This window comes from Penicillium chermesinum (genome assembly GCF_028974085.1).
Source record: "Penicillium chermesinum strain IBT 19713 chromosome Unknown utg000007l:1.0-2695246.0:1.0-2697696.0, whole genome shotgun sequence".
Lineage (NCBI taxonomy): Eukaryota > Fungi > Ascomycota > Eurotiomycetes > Eurotiales > Aspergillaceae > Penicillium > Penicillium chermesinum.
The window spans coordinates 38,351-55,134 of NW_026695317.1; the positions used below are offsets into that span (position 1 = coordinate 38,351).

At 53.1% G+C, this 16,784-nt stretch overlaps 6 protein-coding genes across 6 annotated transcripts; 3 read left to right on the plus strand and 3 right to left on the minus strand.

The window, feature by feature from the left end:
• Positions 1 to 53: 53 nt before the first annotated feature.
• N7468_008707 (type I polyketide synthase) lies at positions 54 to 7,462 on the minus strand (the record flags this gene model as incomplete). Its single annotated transcript, XM_058478003.1, has 7 exons — positions 54 to 893; positions 951 to 3,537; positions 3,610 to 5,258; positions 5,316 to 6,031; positions 6,087 to 6,138; positions 6,285 to 7,228; positions 7,288 to 7,462. 7 exons carry the CDS (start codon positions 7,460 to 7,462, stop codon positions 54 to 56), a joined length of 6,963 nt encoding a protein of 2,320 aa, XP_058326333.1.
• Positions 7,463 to 9,702: 2,240 nt separating this feature from the next.
• Positions 9,703 to 11,448, plus strand: N7468_008708 (uncharacterized protein; the record flags this gene model as incomplete). The annotated part of the gene is made up of 3 exons (XM_058478004.1): positions 9,703 to 10,359; positions 10,424 to 10,680; positions 10,746 to 11,448. The coding sequence occupies 3 exons, from the start codon at positions 9,703 to 9,705 to the stop codon at positions 11,446 to 11,448; spliced, it is 1,617 nt and encodes a 538-aa protein (XP_058326334.1).
• Positions 11,449 to 12,127: 679 nt separating this feature from the next.
• On the plus strand, positions 12,128 to 12,922 carry N7468_008709 (uncharacterized protein; the record flags this gene model as incomplete). Its single annotated transcript, XM_058478005.1, has 1 exon — positions 12,128 to 12,922. The coding sequence occupies one exon, from the start codon at positions 12,128 to 12,130 to the stop codon at positions 12,920 to 12,922; it is 795 nt and encodes a 264-aa protein (XP_058326335.1).
• Positions 12,923 to 13,086: 164 nt separating this feature from the next.
• Positions 13,087 to 13,602, plus strand: N7468_008710 (uncharacterized protein; the record flags this gene model as incomplete). Its single annotated transcript, XM_058478006.1, has 1 exon — positions 13,087 to 13,602. One exon carries the CDS (start codon positions 13,087 to 13,089, stop codon positions 13,600 to 13,602), a length of 516 nt encoding a protein of 171 aa, XP_058326336.1.
• Positions 13,603 to 13,815: 213 nt separating this feature from the next.
• Positions 13,816 to 14,655, minus strand: N7468_008711 (SDR family NAD(P)-dependent oxidoreductase; the record flags this gene model as incomplete). Its single annotated transcript, XM_058478007.1, has 1 exon — positions 13,816 to 14,655. One exon carries the CDS (start codon positions 14,653 to 14,655, stop codon positions 13,816 to 13,818), a length of 840 nt encoding a protein of 279 aa, XP_058326337.1.
• A 397-nt stretch (positions 14,656 to 15,052) lies between these two features.
• On the minus strand, positions 15,053 to 16,695 carry N7468_008712 (FAD-dependent oxidoreductase; the record flags this gene model as incomplete). Its single annotated transcript, XM_058478008.1, has 5 exons — positions 15,053 to 15,493; positions 15,579 to 15,843; positions 15,900 to 16,002; positions 16,061 to 16,349; positions 16,414 to 16,695. Coding segments are annotated over 5 exons (1,380 nt in total), but the record flags the coding sequence as incomplete, so codon positions are not given.
• Positions 16,696 to 16,784: the final 89 nt, after the last annotated feature.

The window sequence follows — 16,784 nt, forward strand, 5'->3', positions numbered from 1 at the left end:
GCTTTGCTTTAACCCTACCATGCCATCATCCCTTGTGTTCTGGCATGTCCCCGTCAGGCCAGTCCTTGGTTTTCGCAGACAACGCCCGCAAATTTGGTGATTGTGAGACTCGGACTTAACAGCTGCTGAAAAGGAATATTCAGGTCGTATTCCTTGAAGATCCAGTTGCGCAACTCGGCTCCGATCATACTGTCCAGCCCGTAATCGACGATAGGGATCGTGTCAGGCTCGAATACATCGGATTCGAGGAGAAGTAGCCGAGCGAGCCTGGTGGTGAAGTGTTCTGTGACCATGCCCCGAGCCTCGTCCGGTGAGCCCGCTCGCTTGATCGCGTTAAGGATTGTATCTTCTGCGCCCCCATGATTGGCTGATGCGTTTGCATTGACTGCCGCCATGATACCTTTGAATCGCGCGTCTTCGGTCCAGAAACTGTCAGTGACGTCGTTGCTCGACAGCGACTCGCTCAGCTTGCTGGGATCCAAACCGACGATGAGATGATCGGCCGGATGGGTGCTACTTTGCGTCAAGACTGCCGCCTCGATCGCCTCCAGCAAGTGTGTCTCATAGATTCCGTAGATACCCTTGCGACGCAGCGCGGCCTCAATCTCGGGGTTCTCTGCCACAACCCCAACGTTCTGGACCATGGGAAGCACCAGAGACGATCCTGGCTGCCCTCTCAACACGCGATGCCGGCAAAGAGAGTCCAGGAAGCTGTTTCCTGCTGCGTAATTGGCTTGACCAGGAGTTCCCAGGATACCCGAGGTCGAGCTGGTGCAGAGGAAGAAATCCAGGTCCGTGTTCGCCAGCACCTCGTGCAAGTTAATCGCTCCCGTGACCTTGGGGCCGATTGAAGTTTTCCAACTGTCATGGGACATGGAATGAAAGAGACCATCCTAAAAGTAAAAATTAGTGATCCACTTGATAAAGACACAAGGCATAGGTCTACTTACGCGAAGCACCATGGCGGCATGAACCACGCCGCGGACAGGGTGGCTGGCCGGAATGCTCTGGATCGCCGCTTGAACGTTTTCCTTGTTTGTAACATCTCCTCGAATGACCTGGCAGGTTACGCCCATTCCTTCGAGGGCACGGACTAAATCCGCAGCGTCCGCCTTGTCAGTACCCGATCGTGACAGAAATGCGAACCGATGAGCGCCGCGCTGAACCATCCAGGAAGTCAAACTGCGACCCAGACCTCCAAGACAGCCGACTAAGAAATATGTCGCGTCAGGCCGGAAGCGTATTTGCATCCGACGAGGTTGAACGTCGATCAGGCCATCCGACTCCGCATATTCGATCACCGTCTTCTTAGCAGCAAAGTCGTCGCTGAAAGCTGCCACTGCATGGTCGTATTCGGTAATGTTCCGCTTTTCGATGGGAGAGATCAGCGAAATTGCGTTTTGTCGGTAGAGTGAAAGGGTTTGGCGCAGATACGCGGATAGGAGTTGCGGCTTCTGGTGGTATAGCTCAATAATGTCAAATGCCATATAGCTCGCGCCTCGGGCCAAGGGGACCGTATCCAAAGCGCTGCGCTTCAGGCTCTTCTTGCGGCCGATCTCGATGAATCGACCAAACGTCGCGAGATCTCTCCAGCATTCGTGGGCAACAGTGGGTGAAACATAAGCTGAGCTGAAGACCACATCCGCCGCTACCCCACCGGTACGTTGCTTCAATGTTGACATAAGGTTGTTGTCAACATCAAAGATGATATGGTCCAGCGGCAGATCAAATAGTGCTGCGACAGTCGCTCCCTCCGTGCTCGTTGGAACCGCCACGTACGTTCTGGCGCCCATGTGTTTGCTGAGTGCGATGGCCGCGGCACCACAATTACCGCTGCCGTGGAGAATGAGGACTACCTCGTTGAGTCCCACCTTCGCCAAAGTGTCAAGACCGTGTAAGGCGGTTGCATATGCCATTGGCAACGTCACCAGCTCCTCCGGTACGTCGCCCGCGTTGGCTTTCTGGACCATGCCCGCATGGACGGTCTGGAAGCTGGCCAGCCTGTCGTGACTGAATCCAACGACGTAGTCACCAACTTCGAGCTCCTTGACGTTCGATCCTTTCTGGGTGACTTCTCCGTAAATTTCATGGGAAAATGTTGTTAGTGGATCGGTACCGTTGCGAACCAAGACATCTTCTTTGTTTAGGTCGCTCAAGGCCACTCGAACCTGGACTTCATCAGGCCCAACAGTCTGGTCGGCCCGGACATCATAAGTGAAAACCAACTTCGAGGCTTGCGGCATTCCCACCAGTTTGTCAGACTGTTTGAAAGGCACAGACTGCACGATTGAGCTCTGGGGCCCGTAATGATGATTGAGCGTATCATTCGCCACCACTCGACTTATGTGCACCCGGTCGTTCGCGACGCAGTATTCTGATTCCTTTCCGCCCGCGTGGGTGATCTGCCGTTCCACAGCTCGGACGATTTCATGGACAGCACAGTTCAGAGATGTGTTACTCAGGTCCAAATCGAGAGTCGTCAAGTCGAGCGATGCCATCTCCGAAGTCACGGAGCGCGCGAGTCCGGAGGCCATGGCTTGTTCTGGCATCGTACCATTGATCAACCCTCCCACCGTCACCCAAAGAACGGAACAGGCATTGGTGAGACTTTCCTGCAAGCGAGACAGCTCGTTTTCCTGGAGTGTCGACAAGAAGGGTCCTTCAAGGTCGCAGGTTATCACTACGTGCTCGCCCGGCGCAATTTGTACATCGGCTAGTGCAACGAGTTGACACGATCCCAGTGGCTTAAGGGCTTGAAGAAGCTCTCCGGGAATATCAGTGATGTTGTCGCGATAGACAATGGTAATTGTTGAATCACCAGTGGTACCGTTGCCGTGGCTAAGGGCAGCACCATTCTGCGCTTGTTTGGGTGTGGCGATGGCAACGCCATTCATCAACCTCATCACCTGGAAGCGTTCATTCAAGGACAAGCACTTATCGGAGTTTCCAATGACTCGACCGCCGGGTGCCAGTAGCCACTCAAGCTTGGAGCCTTCCGTTGGAGTTCCCAAAATGACAAGATCAAACTCGTTGCCTTTCAAACCCTGTAGCTCAAGCTCCATCGCAGGATCGACTTTTAGAACACTTGCTCGCTGATAACCAGAAATGGCTTGTTTGAGCACGTCAACTTGGGCATCAGTGGCTGTCGTGGCCGTATAGTTGATCAAATCGCTGGTTTTGCTGATTGAAACTGGGTCCTGGGCCGCCAGATCGAGTACCTTGAGACCCGGCTTTTTGAAAGCAGCCAGTGCCACCAAGTCACTGGTGCTGAGATCCTTAATTGGACTTGATTCCGTGAGTGCGTCGATGTCGATGTCCCAAGTCATTTGCATGAACGGCTGCTCTTTGATCTCAGACCCACGCCTCTGTGGCACCGCGGCCTCGTAGGAAACGCAACGCATTCCTTTGATAGACAAGAGAAGTTGGCCATCACTTCCCACCAGCTGTGTTCCCGAGACGAAAGATCGAAATCCTCTCTCGTCGGTCCAAGCATAAGCCTGTGCGTCACTTTTTTCCTCCTGGGTTTGGGAGGGTAGCCTGGTGCAACAAACGCGTTAGCTCTGATCCTAAGAGTCTGGTAGCAATGAACCAAAACTATACAAGACTTACCAAACTGAGACCTCGTCTACTTGTATGGGTACGGCACCACATGTCATGTCCTGAATGCGACCAGCGTAGATCGAAACAATGATGAGCTGAAGACATGAATCCATACACGCCGGATGCAAAACGTAACGAGATTCACCTTCAACTATACCGGAGCTCCGTTTCACCACGGTCGATGCGGCTGCTTGGTAGCTTTTTCCGTCTGTGCGAATGCTCTGCATGTCTTGAAAGGAGGGTCCATAGTCGAAGCCGACGGTTTTCAGCGCCTGGTTCCACGCCTTTCCTGTGGCTCGCTGGGTGAAGGTCGGGACATGTCGCGGGGGTTGTCTAGCAGCACATGGATTGACGCCAACGGTGCCGGTCATATGGCTGTTCCAGTGGCCATCTCGCGAGCACGACGACACATTGAAGTCCCACCAGGCGCGCCCCGCGTCATCCGAATAGACACTCGGCTGAAGAGCGAACAGGGTCTCAATCCCGTCGTCATCGTCGGGAACCACGAGGGCCGCTTTTATCGAAACGTCCCGAAGAGTAAATCCTGCTATCTCTATCGGACTGGAACTGTCCTCATTTACCTGGGTAAGAGCTTCCATGGCAATGCTGAAGTAGCCAGCAGCGGGGAATACTGCCTCGCCGCCAAGCGAATGGTGCTTTAGCCATGGCAGATCCACAATCCGCAGACAGTTCCTCCACGTGGGTTCGGTTTTCGAGCCTCCTGGGATACGAGTACCTAGCACGTCGTGTCGAGGATGTTTGGGAGCCCGATGCTCTGTCGATTGTCGCGGCTCTGCCCAGAGGTCTTTCGGGTAGTTCCATTGATACGGCGGCAGGTCGACCAGTAATTTGCCCTTCTTCAGTTGGACCTTGCCAGTCGGGGAGATCTGCTCAATTGCAGTGACTCGATCATAGTACAGGGGGAAGTTCCTTAGGAAGAGCTGACCGGCCAGGTTTAATAGCTGGATCGCCGAGTTTCCTCCGCGTTGCATCGTAGGGAGGTAGTCGATCTTGTCGAATTTCTCCGTCCGGCATATCTGGTTGATGGGGCCCTTGAGCGCGGAGTGAGGTCCGATCTCAACGAGAACGTCGACCTTGTATTGCGCATTGGATCCGATGGTATGAACTGCCTGGTTTAATTTGACGGGACTCATCAGGTTCGCGCACCAGTAGTCCGCATTCAGCGGCTGTGTGGGATCCAGAGGGGTATTCGTGACCGAGGAGACCATCACGGCCCTGGTGGACTTGCGACTTCCTGCTTCAACCTCGGAAGCTGCCTCGTGCATGAGCTTGCGGTAAACTGCGGAGGCTGGCTTCATATGAAACGAGTGGTATGCCTTTCCACCCGTCTTGACGACTCGTGCAAAGACGCTGTCCGCGTCCAGCTTGCCCTTCACAGCACCAATGGCAGCCGCATCTCCACTCAATGTGACGAGTGCTGGGGAATTATGACATGCCACCACCACTTTTCCCTCGTATCCAGAAAGATATGACTGGACAGCTTCAGCGCCGAGTCCTACAGCCATCATGGCTCCATCGGTGTCGATATCCTTGACGGCCTTGCCGCGGAAGTAAGCCGCGATGATGGCCTCATTGAAGCCAACCAAACCAGCCGCATACGCGGCAGCGATCTCTCCCGAGGAATGGCCCACTGTAATCTATTGAATGCATCAGTCAATATCTAGCAGCGTGTGAAAACCCTAGTCTGTATTTACCGCTGGCTTGACCCCCCAAGAATCCAATAAGTCAACCAACGCCATCTGAATAGCGGTGCACAGGGGTTGAGAAAATTCAACCTCATCGATGCGAGATTCTGAGGAATCTTCATGCAAGACATCCTCCAAGGTCCATTCGGGGCCGTTGGAGAGATCCCCAAGAACTTGGTCGAGTTTGCGAATTGTCCGCAGAAAGCTCGGATAGTACAACATGAGCTCGCATCCCATGCGTGCCCATTGGGCACCTTGACCTGTGAAAACGAATCCCAAAGCGGGAGTTTTCTTCTTGTCCGCGAAAACAAAAGACTGGGCTACCTCTCCGAAAGCTTTTGTAGTCTCGTTGGGACAAGTGACGACGAAGCCGCGGCTCGCTAACTTGGATCGCCGATTGGCCAGGGTATATGACAAATCGACGATATTGTAATCGTCTAACACCTTTGCATACGCCTCGATATTGCGCATCAGCGTGGGTTTGTCGTGTGCAGAAAAGGGCAGCAGGTAGGGCCGCTTTTGGTGGAAAACGCCTCGCTCAGTTGGCTTAGTCTTTTTCCGGCCATGGGAGTATCCAGGGACCAGTGAGTCTGCGCCCTCGACAATGAAATGGCCGTTGGTTCCGCCGTATCCGAAGCTATTGACACTGACTCGTCGGACAGGAAGGTGGGTTGGGAAAGGCTGGGGCATACTAGGTACCTTGACGTGCCAGTTCTCCCAGTCGACTGATTAAACGAATCAGTTCAAGTGCTCTGGGGAGAGGGATCAGGGAAAACTCACTGTTTGGGTTAGGGGTTCTCGACGCCTCGAGTGGGCGGGATGATGCCGGCTTCTACGGTCAGGACTGCTTTGATTATGGCCGAGAGACCGCTCGCAGCCTCACTGTGGCCGATGTTGGTCTTAACAGCCCCGATCAGTAGTGGGGAATCCATTCCCTGGGGGGCCCTTCTTGTTCATCGCTTGAGAGACTGCATGCACCTCCAGAGGGTCGCCAATCGCAGTGCCGGTTCCGTGGCATTCGAAGTATCCTGTAAGACGCGGGTCCAAGTCACCACCACGTTCGTAGGCGTGACGAATTACCTGTACCTGTCCCTCCAGGTTTGGATGAGTGATGCCGACCCCAGGAACCTTTCCGTTGTTGTTCACAGCTGAAGATCGCAGCACACCTCGGATCGGGTCGCCATCCCGGACCGCATCACTGAGACGTTTGAGGTAGACTGCGCCTACACCCTCGGCTCTCCCGTAGCCATTGGCCGACGCGTCAAACGTGTGACAGGTCGAATCGGGTGACAGGACTCCTAGCTTGGCTGTGTTCATATGCTGGTCGACGGTCAGGATCAAGTTGGTTCCTCCAACCACCGCCCCGTTGCACTCATTGTTGCGCAGTGCATTGCACGCATTATGCATCGCATATACCGACGATGAACACGCGGTATTCACAGTCATACTCGGTCCGGAGATATTGAAAACATGGCTGATACGATTGGAAATGATGCCGGGGTCGACCCCCGTGGCTGCATAGCTGTGACGAAAGTCGGGCTCTTTGAACGACATCTGCTGGAAGTCACTGGTGAAACTGCCAACGAAGACTCCGGTCTTGGTATTTGCAATCTTATTAAGAGAAACACCACCAGACTCGAATGCTTCGTAGACCACCTCGAGGAGTTTCCGCTGCTGAGGGTCCATCCACATCGCCTCCACGGGTGAGATGTTGAAAACGACAGGGTCGAATTCCTGGAGGCTGCTGTCCAGAAAATATCCGCCAGGGGCATTAAATGATCCTGGGCGTTCATTATTTGGGTGAAGATGAGCGTCGATGTTGAATCGGGAAGCTGGAACTTTGGCTGTTCGTCCTGTCCCTTTGTTGATCATCATATCCCAGAACTGGGCGGGAGAAGAGACGTTCCCTGGGAGTCGACATCCTACTCCGTCAGGGTTAGTATCAAATTGAACCTGGCTTCAGGGGGAAAGTTGACATTACCCATTCCAACAACGGCTATAGGCTCCAATTGCTCGCTGATAGGCTTCTCCGCGTATCCATCGAAGTAAATGGCATTGTACTCCTTGTCGCTAACAATCGCATGTTCATTCAGCCAGTCACTCTCTTCACTGGAAGCGCTGGCCAAGGAAGAGGGGCGTCGTAAGAGGGAAGGCATGATGAAAATCTTGAAAGGTATAGTAAATGAACGAGCTGCAACTTCAGTGTTACCTCGATATTTAGTGTCTATGGGTTTGCATCGAGCCTGCGGCGCTGGAATCACCAGTTCCTGACGCCCGGACCAAATATAGCAGCATAGGTCACTACCAAAGCCGAAGAGCTTCGGACCTGTTCTCCATTGGTGCTTATGGACTACAATGATAATAGATGTGGATTATTTCTCCTCCTTCCGGGTGCTTCTGCCCGGTGTGCCCGGTTCTCAGGCCGACACTTAGTTGCGCGCTCGGTCCGAGCATAGTTTGCAATGACAAGGCTCAATCGGCGTCATCTCACGTCAGCATAGGCAGATTATCCTGCTGATTGAACTCAATGAGCATTCTAGGTTGCATGACCTGTGGATCGCCTCGAGATAAGGGCGCATACTGCGTGATAGCTGTGCCTGGTGTGGATGGGAGAGTCATCCACGACCCCATTAACAAGAAGCAAGCTGCAGGGTCTTCCTAGCACGGCCTAGTTTTATGCGACAACTCAGAAAGCCCATAGTTCGCCGGGAACATGGTAGAAATGGAGGGCTCTTCGTAAATGGACACCGTTCGCCCATGTCCTCCTTACATTGAATATAACAAACCTCGGCCCTAATACTTCCATGATTTCTCTGGCACCTGTTTATCCTTCAGATCTACGGATAAATAGACACCAATCGATCGTAGGTGAGGGACTCAACTTGATTTTGTTCCAAATAACTATAGACTATTCATCTTTTTATAACGGGCTTGCAAATGGTTTTCTCGAAGCCACAATACGCAAGACACAGATGCCCCCGGTCCTATGAGCACCGTTGCTAATAGCAATACCCCCAGAGAGATTTCTCGTCTAGTCGCAAACAATTGATGCGCGATTCCCAAATGAAAACTCCACAGAGCACATGTCAGGTTTACCACCAACCAGTCATACTGTAAGAAGAGCAATGCCCCATTGTGGATGTTGCTTTTGCTTCCTGCAATCACACTGAACGGCGATGGGATGAAAGTGGCCCTGAAGTTCACCGCGTCTTTGGGAGAATGCAGCGTAACGAACAATGTGTATAAATGCGCACCTGCGCTGAGAATAGCTCCGGAGAGATATGTGAAGAGCACGCCCTTCTCATTACTGTCGCTCTTCAGGGCAACGGCGGAGTCTTTGCTTGTGATTTTCGACAAAATCTTCCCCGATGCCAGCAGGGCCAGAGGGGAAACTTGAAAGCTAGCGATGATGCCGTGAAGAACAGAGTCGGTTGCGAATTTATACCCGAAGAGCATTACCAAAGCTGGGACTATAGCCGTGGCTGTCGCTGTTGGCAGGAGGTATTGCGAATGGGGCGTTGAAAATACAGCAGCTGTGCCCTTTGGGTCGGTAGAACGTATAAGAACATAGAAATAAATCGGAAGAATGACAGCCGCGCCAAACATATTCCACAGAAGTGGCCAGAGAACGAATCTAGAGATGTCAGTTTGCTTCATCTCTCCTCATGCCACTATCTCATTTTTCTTACAGTCTTAGGAGTGAGCGACTCTGAACCTTCCGGTTCGCTTCGCATAGAGTCCACAGGCTCGCAATTTGTAATGTCGCCAGCAGGTCAAGCATGAGCAGCCATGCACCATCATTAGTTCCATTGACTTGGTCATTGAAGAAGGCTACTAAGATCGACAGGGATAGTCAAGGGGGAAAACCCCAGTGTAGGTCGTCCGCAGTGGGCGTCCATCAGGGAAAGCACCTCCCCAAGCTGCCTTCAGAAGTGATACCAATGTGCCATTATACATCATCATTGGCCAGAGGAGTGTAAATCCCATGGCACTTAGAATTAGGAAACTGGCTTCCAGCGCTCGAGTATTGGCCCCGTGGCGATTCATCTTTCTAGCGAACAGGTACATGAAACACAGTACCAATGATGAGCTGAAGCGTGACCAATTCCATAGAAGATAAAGGAATACCGTCATCTCTGTTCAAGTGTTCAAACACGAGCCTGCGTGGTGAGATTATCATCGGACGAAATTTGCCGAACCCATCACGGTAACCACTCGGCGTGCCGGTCCGAAGCCATGCAGCATTAAACGCAGTCAAGGAAGTATTCTCGAATTGCCGAGCCGCAAATTGTACACAGTAGACATAGTAAAGTTCTTGCCATGCCTCTCTCGCGATAGGGGGATACGTGGTCGTGTTTACATCTCCATTCGATCTTATACAACCGCACAATCAAACATGCAGCACCAAAACGATTATGATCTTTTGATCATTGGTGCAGGATGGTACGGGCTTATTGCCGCCTACACATACCTCCAGCTAGCTCCCAAGAGCAAGTTCCTCATTCTCGACGACGGTGACTCCATTGGCGGCGTCTGGAACTCAGAGCGCATCTACCCGAATTTGTTCGCCCAAGTTGGCCACGGCTTATTCGAGTACAGCTTTTATCCGATGAGGAAGGAAGGCCTTACCGAGGACCGATATATCTCAGGAAAGACAATCCACGATTATCTCCATTCTTTTGCAGAGGAATACAATCTTGTCCGTCATATACGGTTGCGCACTACGGTTACTGACGCACGGAAGAACGGAGAGAAATGGACTCTCCAACTCGATGACAGGAGTAAGACGTCTCAGTGTCAGGTCTCGGGGACGAAACTTATCGTGGCGACGGGCGTCACTAGTGGTCCCTATATCCCTGAGTTTCCAAATGAGGGTTTCGTCAAGCCAATCATCCACTCATCACAGATAGGCCCTCAACTGGAATCCTTGACGGGCCCTGAAGTCCAGCGTGCTACCGTTCTAGGTGCAGCAAAGTCTGCCTATGATACGGTCTTTCTCTTGCTGAAGGCGGGGAAGCAAGTGGAATGGATCATTCGTGAAGATGGCTCGGGGGTAAGTCGATTCAGAGACCACTATCCTGCGCATCTGCTAAGTAGATGGCGTTTTTCCCTTCTAGCCCCTGGCAATCATGCCGCCGCGACTGGCAGGATTGCTTAACACCGTCGATGTCATGGGAACTCGCGCTCTGGCGTCCTTCAGCCCAGCGATCCTCAACACTTCTGGGATATGGTACCGGTTCTTGCAGAAAACAGCCCCCGGGAACTTCCTGACCAAGATATTCTGGAGGCTCGTTGCCTTTATCGCCGAGTGGCAAGCCGGATACCACAAATCCCCTAATGCAGAGAAGCTCAGACCGATCCCGAGCGGTTATGGGTAAGTGTACCTAATCTTGATGTTTGCACCGGTGTCTAGCGACGTGATCCTAACGTGAGCGGCAGGATCTTTTGGGCGAACTCTGGGCTCGGGCTCGCCTCAGCCCCTGATTTCTGGAAGGTATTCCACTCCGGCCAAGTAACGGTTCATCGAACAGAAATTGCAGGGTTTTTCAACGGCAACCAAGTACATTTGAAAAGCAAGCAGACGCTAGAAACCGACCAGGTCATCCTGTGCACGGGCTGGACCGACAACCTGGGCCTGTTCAATAAGAAGACCCGCGAGGAGTGGGGGCTTCCATCCACGGCTGATAGGAGCGAGAAGTGGACCAAGCTGGATGTCGAAGCAGACCGGATCGTGTGTGAAATACTGCCATTCCTGGCGAAAAATGCCCCGGAAACCAGAACCAGTTCTTCGCATTCCAGGCCCTGGCGACTTTACCGACGTCTCATCTCCCCGCGCATGGCGGCCAAAGGAGACCGATCTGTCTTCTTTCCTGGGCAGATCCATAGTGTCTACACGCCCCTTGTAGCGGAGATGCAGGCGCTGTGGGGCGTGGCATTCCTGACTGGGAAGACTAGAGCTCCCAGATCAGAATACAATGGAGAAAGAAGTGGCTCTGTGGTGCGCGTGGACTCGTCGAAGGTACTTTTCTTCTCACCTCCCGCATCATCAGACGTTGGAGACGTGTTTCTGACTTCGTCGCGAGTAGATATCTCGAGCAAGGGCGCCGGCATTCGTATTCAATTTACGACTATCTTGCGGTAGGTATTCGTTCCCACTTTTCCCTAGGCCATGTCGTCGCTGATATCCATCATCCTAGTACGTGGACACGCTAGCCCGGGACCTTGGGCTTCGCACGAGCCGGAAGTCCAATTTTTGGAGCGAGATGTTCGCTCCATACCGACCCCGGGACTGGCGAGGCATGATACCAGAGTTTCTGGAAGCTGAAAGAAGGCGGCACATGAATGGGAATCTTGCCAACGGGAAGAACAAAGAGTCGAATAAGCGTGCATCCTTGTAGTAGAGACGACCAGTTACCCAATGGTAATGATTTGTGATAGCAACTAGTGGAAACTCCTTCTAGGACGAGATCTACTCCGAAATAAGGGTTATAAATTCAGAAAGACAATGTACACTCTCTTCTACTGTAAGCTGCAAAGACTCACTCCTGGAGATTTTGTCCCCAGAGGCCCCGGGCTACGAGGCCATATCTCTACTAATCCGTTAACAAATAAATTTGCACTATCACCTTTCTACAGGTAGAGACTCCTCGACAGATATTACGGCTCGTGGTTAATTAGGGTTACGGCCACCGTTAGGAGCCGGGCCGAGCTCGGGCGTCTTGCCCGAGATATCAAGATCAATCATCGGAGTAGTGTTGAATAAGTTATACCCGTGCCCTTCACCGCTGGAACAAAGGGTTTACAGTCTCGTACTTCTAACAATGGGATTCATCTCTGCAAAAATTCCCCTCACGCCCCTGGACCATGCGCCGCCCGGTAACTACTCCTGTTCGCTCTCCTATCTCCCCTTACGACCGGGCGTCGACCCTTCGCAGGCATTCGACGTGCTTCATGAAGCCCTTCATCGAACTTTCGTTCAGTTACCCTGGGTATCCGGCCGGGTATGGCCGCAGTCACCCTCCGCGCCTGGCTGGCGCCCCTCACAGCGTGAAATCAGGCACGGCGCAGTCGACATCGACGGGCCTCGGCCGTACCAGCTCAAGTTCCACCAGCTGGAGTCATCCATGAGCTACGAGGAATTGAAGGAGCTCGCGTTTCCCACGGACGTCTTTGAGGACAGCGAGCTGATCTGGGCGCCGTTTATGCCAGATATCAATACCGGTCCGGAGGTATTCGTCGCGCAGGCGAACTTCATTCCTGGGGGATGCATCCTTACCTCGGGCATGTACCATTCGGCGGGCGATGGAGCTGCCGCGGTTGCTGTTCTCAAACTCTGGGCTGATCATTGCTGTGCCCTGCAGATGGACGGGGGCTCATCGTCGCCGGTGGTGCCGCCGGGACCTGAAAGCTCGGACCGCGGGGTGCTGCAGCGCATCTGGGAAAATGGAAGACAGGGGGAGACACAGTTCATAGTATGGACCCGGAAGCTTGGCGGTTGCTTGGTCTTGACCCCCCGGGTGTCGGGGAGTCGGCGGAATCCGACGCAAAGGAGACGAACGGCTGCGAGAATGGTGATGGAGGTAAAGAAGCGCAACAAGCACAGCTTGCGAGAGTAGCACGATCAGCTATCTTCTATGTACCGTCGGAGAAATTTATTGCTCTGCAGAAAGAATCCCTGGCTGCGTTCGCAGACTCCGCAGAAGGAGGAGGGCACTCGGGGATCTCTGGATCCGACGCCATTTGCGCTCTAATATGGCGCTGTAGCCTGAGAGCACGGGCGATGGCAGGTGGAGTGCAACGAAAGTCCGACCGCCCGAAAGGCAATATTTGCAACCCTGAGGCTGTGGCGCGCCTTGATATGACCGTGGACGGCCGGTTCGACTTCTCGCGCGCGCTGCCGACCCCCTACCTGGGAAACCTCACGGTGATCAACCAAGTCTTCATGCCAGTCATCCGCTTGATCGCGCATGAAACCCCTCTGGGAGTGGTGGCGCGCACCATCCGGGACCGCGCAAACAAGATCCATACGGCCAGTTTGCTCGACGCGTATGCCCTGGCGCGCAGGGTGCCGGATTTCCAGCAGCTTTCTCTGCGGAATTCCAGTCTCGATAGCACGGATATGCTGATGGCACCGTTGCTCATGTATCCGACAGATAGTCTAAGCTATGGAAGTCGCTTGTTTGGAAATGGGGGAGGCCGGAGGCCTTACGCACACCGATGGGGGCCTTCAATCGCTTTACGCGGATCAGTTTTGTTCTACCCAAGACAGAGCATGGGGGGGTGGAGTTTGTCTTGAATTTGTTTGAGGAGGAGATGGACTTGCTGTTGGAAGACGAGGAGTTTGGACGTTTTGCGATGCTTCTTGCTTGAACAGAGAAGAGATCCCAGGTTTATAGTTCTGAAACACATCACGGTCATGAACGACACGTACAAGAACGCCGTAGATAAACTCTCAATTTATCTACTCTACTAGCCCTCACTTAAATAATAGATAGCCATCCACATCCATCTAGCACATCCACCCCCCATCCACAGGAATCACCGTGCCATTGACGAAGCTGCTCTGCGGACTGAGCAAAAAAAGGATCACCTCGGCCACCTCGCTAGCCTCACCCTTACGTCCCAGAGCCCCTGGATCGCCCTCCCCAAATAGCTCCATCCGACCCACAGCCTGTTCAATCTGCTGGATCATCGACGTGGCGATGATCCCCGGCGCGATAGCATTCAGCCGGATTCCTCTGCTCCCTTCTTCCTTAACCGCCGTCCGCGTAAGCCCAATAACCGCATGCTTACTGGCCACGTACGGCCCATTGTGTGCGCCGCCAACAATCCCAGCCACACTCGCAGCATTGACAATAGATCCCCCGGGCCGACCGGCCCCGTCCGCCGTCTGCATGTGTGCCAGCTCGGCCCGAAGGCAGTTCAGAGTACCCTTGACGTTGACATCCATGACCCAGTCGAACTCGGTATCGTCGAGGTTGCGAACGGCGCCGGTCTCACGCCCAATATTGGGGCCAAAGACTCCGGCCAGGTTCGCGGCGCCGGCAAGAGACTGTCCGAAATGTGCGACGGTGGCTTCTATCCAGGAGCTGCATTCCTTTTGTGACCGCACGTCCAGTGTCCTGGTGAAGATCGGCGAGCTGGAAATTGATTCACTGTTGACGTGGTTGACATTGCAGTATTCTTGTAGGACGTCGTCGTGGGCTTTTGCTAATGTGGCCTTGTCGACGTCCGCTAAGGAGAGTAGGGCCCCGTGGCGGGCGAGTAAGAGGGCTGTTGCGCGCCCGATCCCTGACGCGGCGCCGGTGAGGGCGAAGACTTTTCCTTGGAGGGATGGTGACGGGGGCATTCTGGTCCAATCGGATGGTTTGGAGGTGTGTAGAAGTCTGGGTGACGATGTACCATGTTATGAGTGTCTTGCCGTGCTGGAGTTTGACAGGCTTCTTTATATACAATTAACAACAGATGGCGTTATTAGAGCAGACATCAGCGCTAAAAGGGAGAAACAGTGATGGTTTCTTTCGCTCGGCCCGACTCTCAAGGGCATGCAGTAATGAACCTCAAATAAACCCATTGGCCACTGCCTGTCCAGTCAATCGGTATGCCCGAAGGAAGCTAGTACAGAGGCAAGTCCGAGTACATCGCAAGCTCTTATACTAAGTAAAGATCTCGGATACTATCCTAGGACGCCCTAAATTACACTTCAACTACCTGTTGTAAAGACTAATCAAGAGATACAACACACAGCTAACAACAAACAATCCCATCCCGCCCAGCCACTTCTGGCTCTGATTCTGGGCGCTGACGTCGACCTTCCACTTCACTTTCCCTCTAGGCTTCACCCGCCGTGGCACACAATCAAGCTTCACACTACCCTGAATAGCCAGGGAGAAGATCCCGCCCACCATCTTATCGCTCATCCAGGGGAAACAACGGCTCGCCAGAAATTTGAACACGGGGTTGGCCCACGCCTGTACGCGGGTCATGAAGCCGCTCAGCAGATACATCAAGTTGACTCTTCCTATACGCTGCTCGCGGTACGCCTGGAAAATGGTCGATAGTTCTGCTTGGGTTGGGTGGGATGACAGCTCGCCCTTGGAACATAGTAATTTCGCTCGTAGGATGTTGGCAAACGTGGCGGCGGATTCCATGGCTGAGCCTCCGCCAAAGGCGATGTTGGGTGTGAACTGTTCAAGTGTGGAACGTGTGAGCGCTATACATGCATAGGAGAACTTGGGGTGGGAATTGGTAGAGCAGGATGACGTTGAATACCTTGTGTGCTGCATCACCAAGGAGAACAATGCGGTTTGAATGCCAGTGCTTGAAGACCCCTTCTTCGATATTGATCAGGTCACCGCGGAGGCGCTTCTCCCAGATCTGCCCAAAGGTCAGGTTGTCATTGATAGGAAGAGCGGCAATCTTTGCAGCCTCAGCGTGCATGTCCTCGGCAGTGTACGTGGGAAGCGACGGCCAGCGATAGGTCTGGCCCAGCTTGATGAAGACAAAGTAGAAAATAAGTTGCGGCTGAGTTAGGATTCTGTCGAACATCAGTATGTTGACTAATCGTATGGCCCCAGGAAATCAGTGCCGTACAAGAAGCTAAAGCCGTTGTTATGGACTACAGTCATGGATCCGGATTCAATCCCGGGCATAGATGGGCTGAGTCCGACCAGGCACTTATAGGACGCCGTCAAAGCTGCTTGCATTAGTTATCGGTCCAAACAACAAGTTTCTCAGTGGCTGTCTTCACGTACATTGCATCTCTTTGGGAGTGATCGTGTTGGGCACGGCTTGGTTGGCGTGATTCCACATGATCTGGCGTACTCGGCTAGCTACACCATCACAACCAACGACGATATCACCGTCCTCGTAGGACCCATCATTGAGATATACCCGTACTCCGTCCTCTGACTCGGCAATATCTTTCACCGCAGCTCTAGTTCGAATTGGGTCCTTGGTAGGTAGACAGTCCAACAAAGCTTGAATGAATTGTCGTCTTTCTAGGAGAAGAAAGCGGTGCCCGTGTCTGCGACAAATCGTGAGCTCATGTAAGCAGTAAGCCCTGCTGAACTAACCTTTCAACAATCTTATCAAAAAGCTCACTGACAATAATCACCTTTCCATCCGGGTTGCGAGTGTAGGAAACAGTCATCTGAGAGCAGGTTTCCTCAATGGACGCCAGACACCCCAGCTGATCTAGCAGTCGGGCACCATTTGGCCACATGCCTATACTGGCGCCTGAGGGGTAGACTACCTGCGCATGCTTTTCCAGAACGACGTGGTCAATACCGGCCTTTTGAAGAGCATTTGAGAGTGTGAGGCCGGCGATGCCTGCCCCCACCACGATCGCCCTGAAGGGTCGCGCCTTTCTCTCGTTGACTGGATGCATAGGCAAGAGTAAAAGTGCTAGTGAGAGTGTCAATAGGCCAGATTGAGTGTGCTATGAAGTGGTATGGTTGGGATCATCTCCAGAGCCCT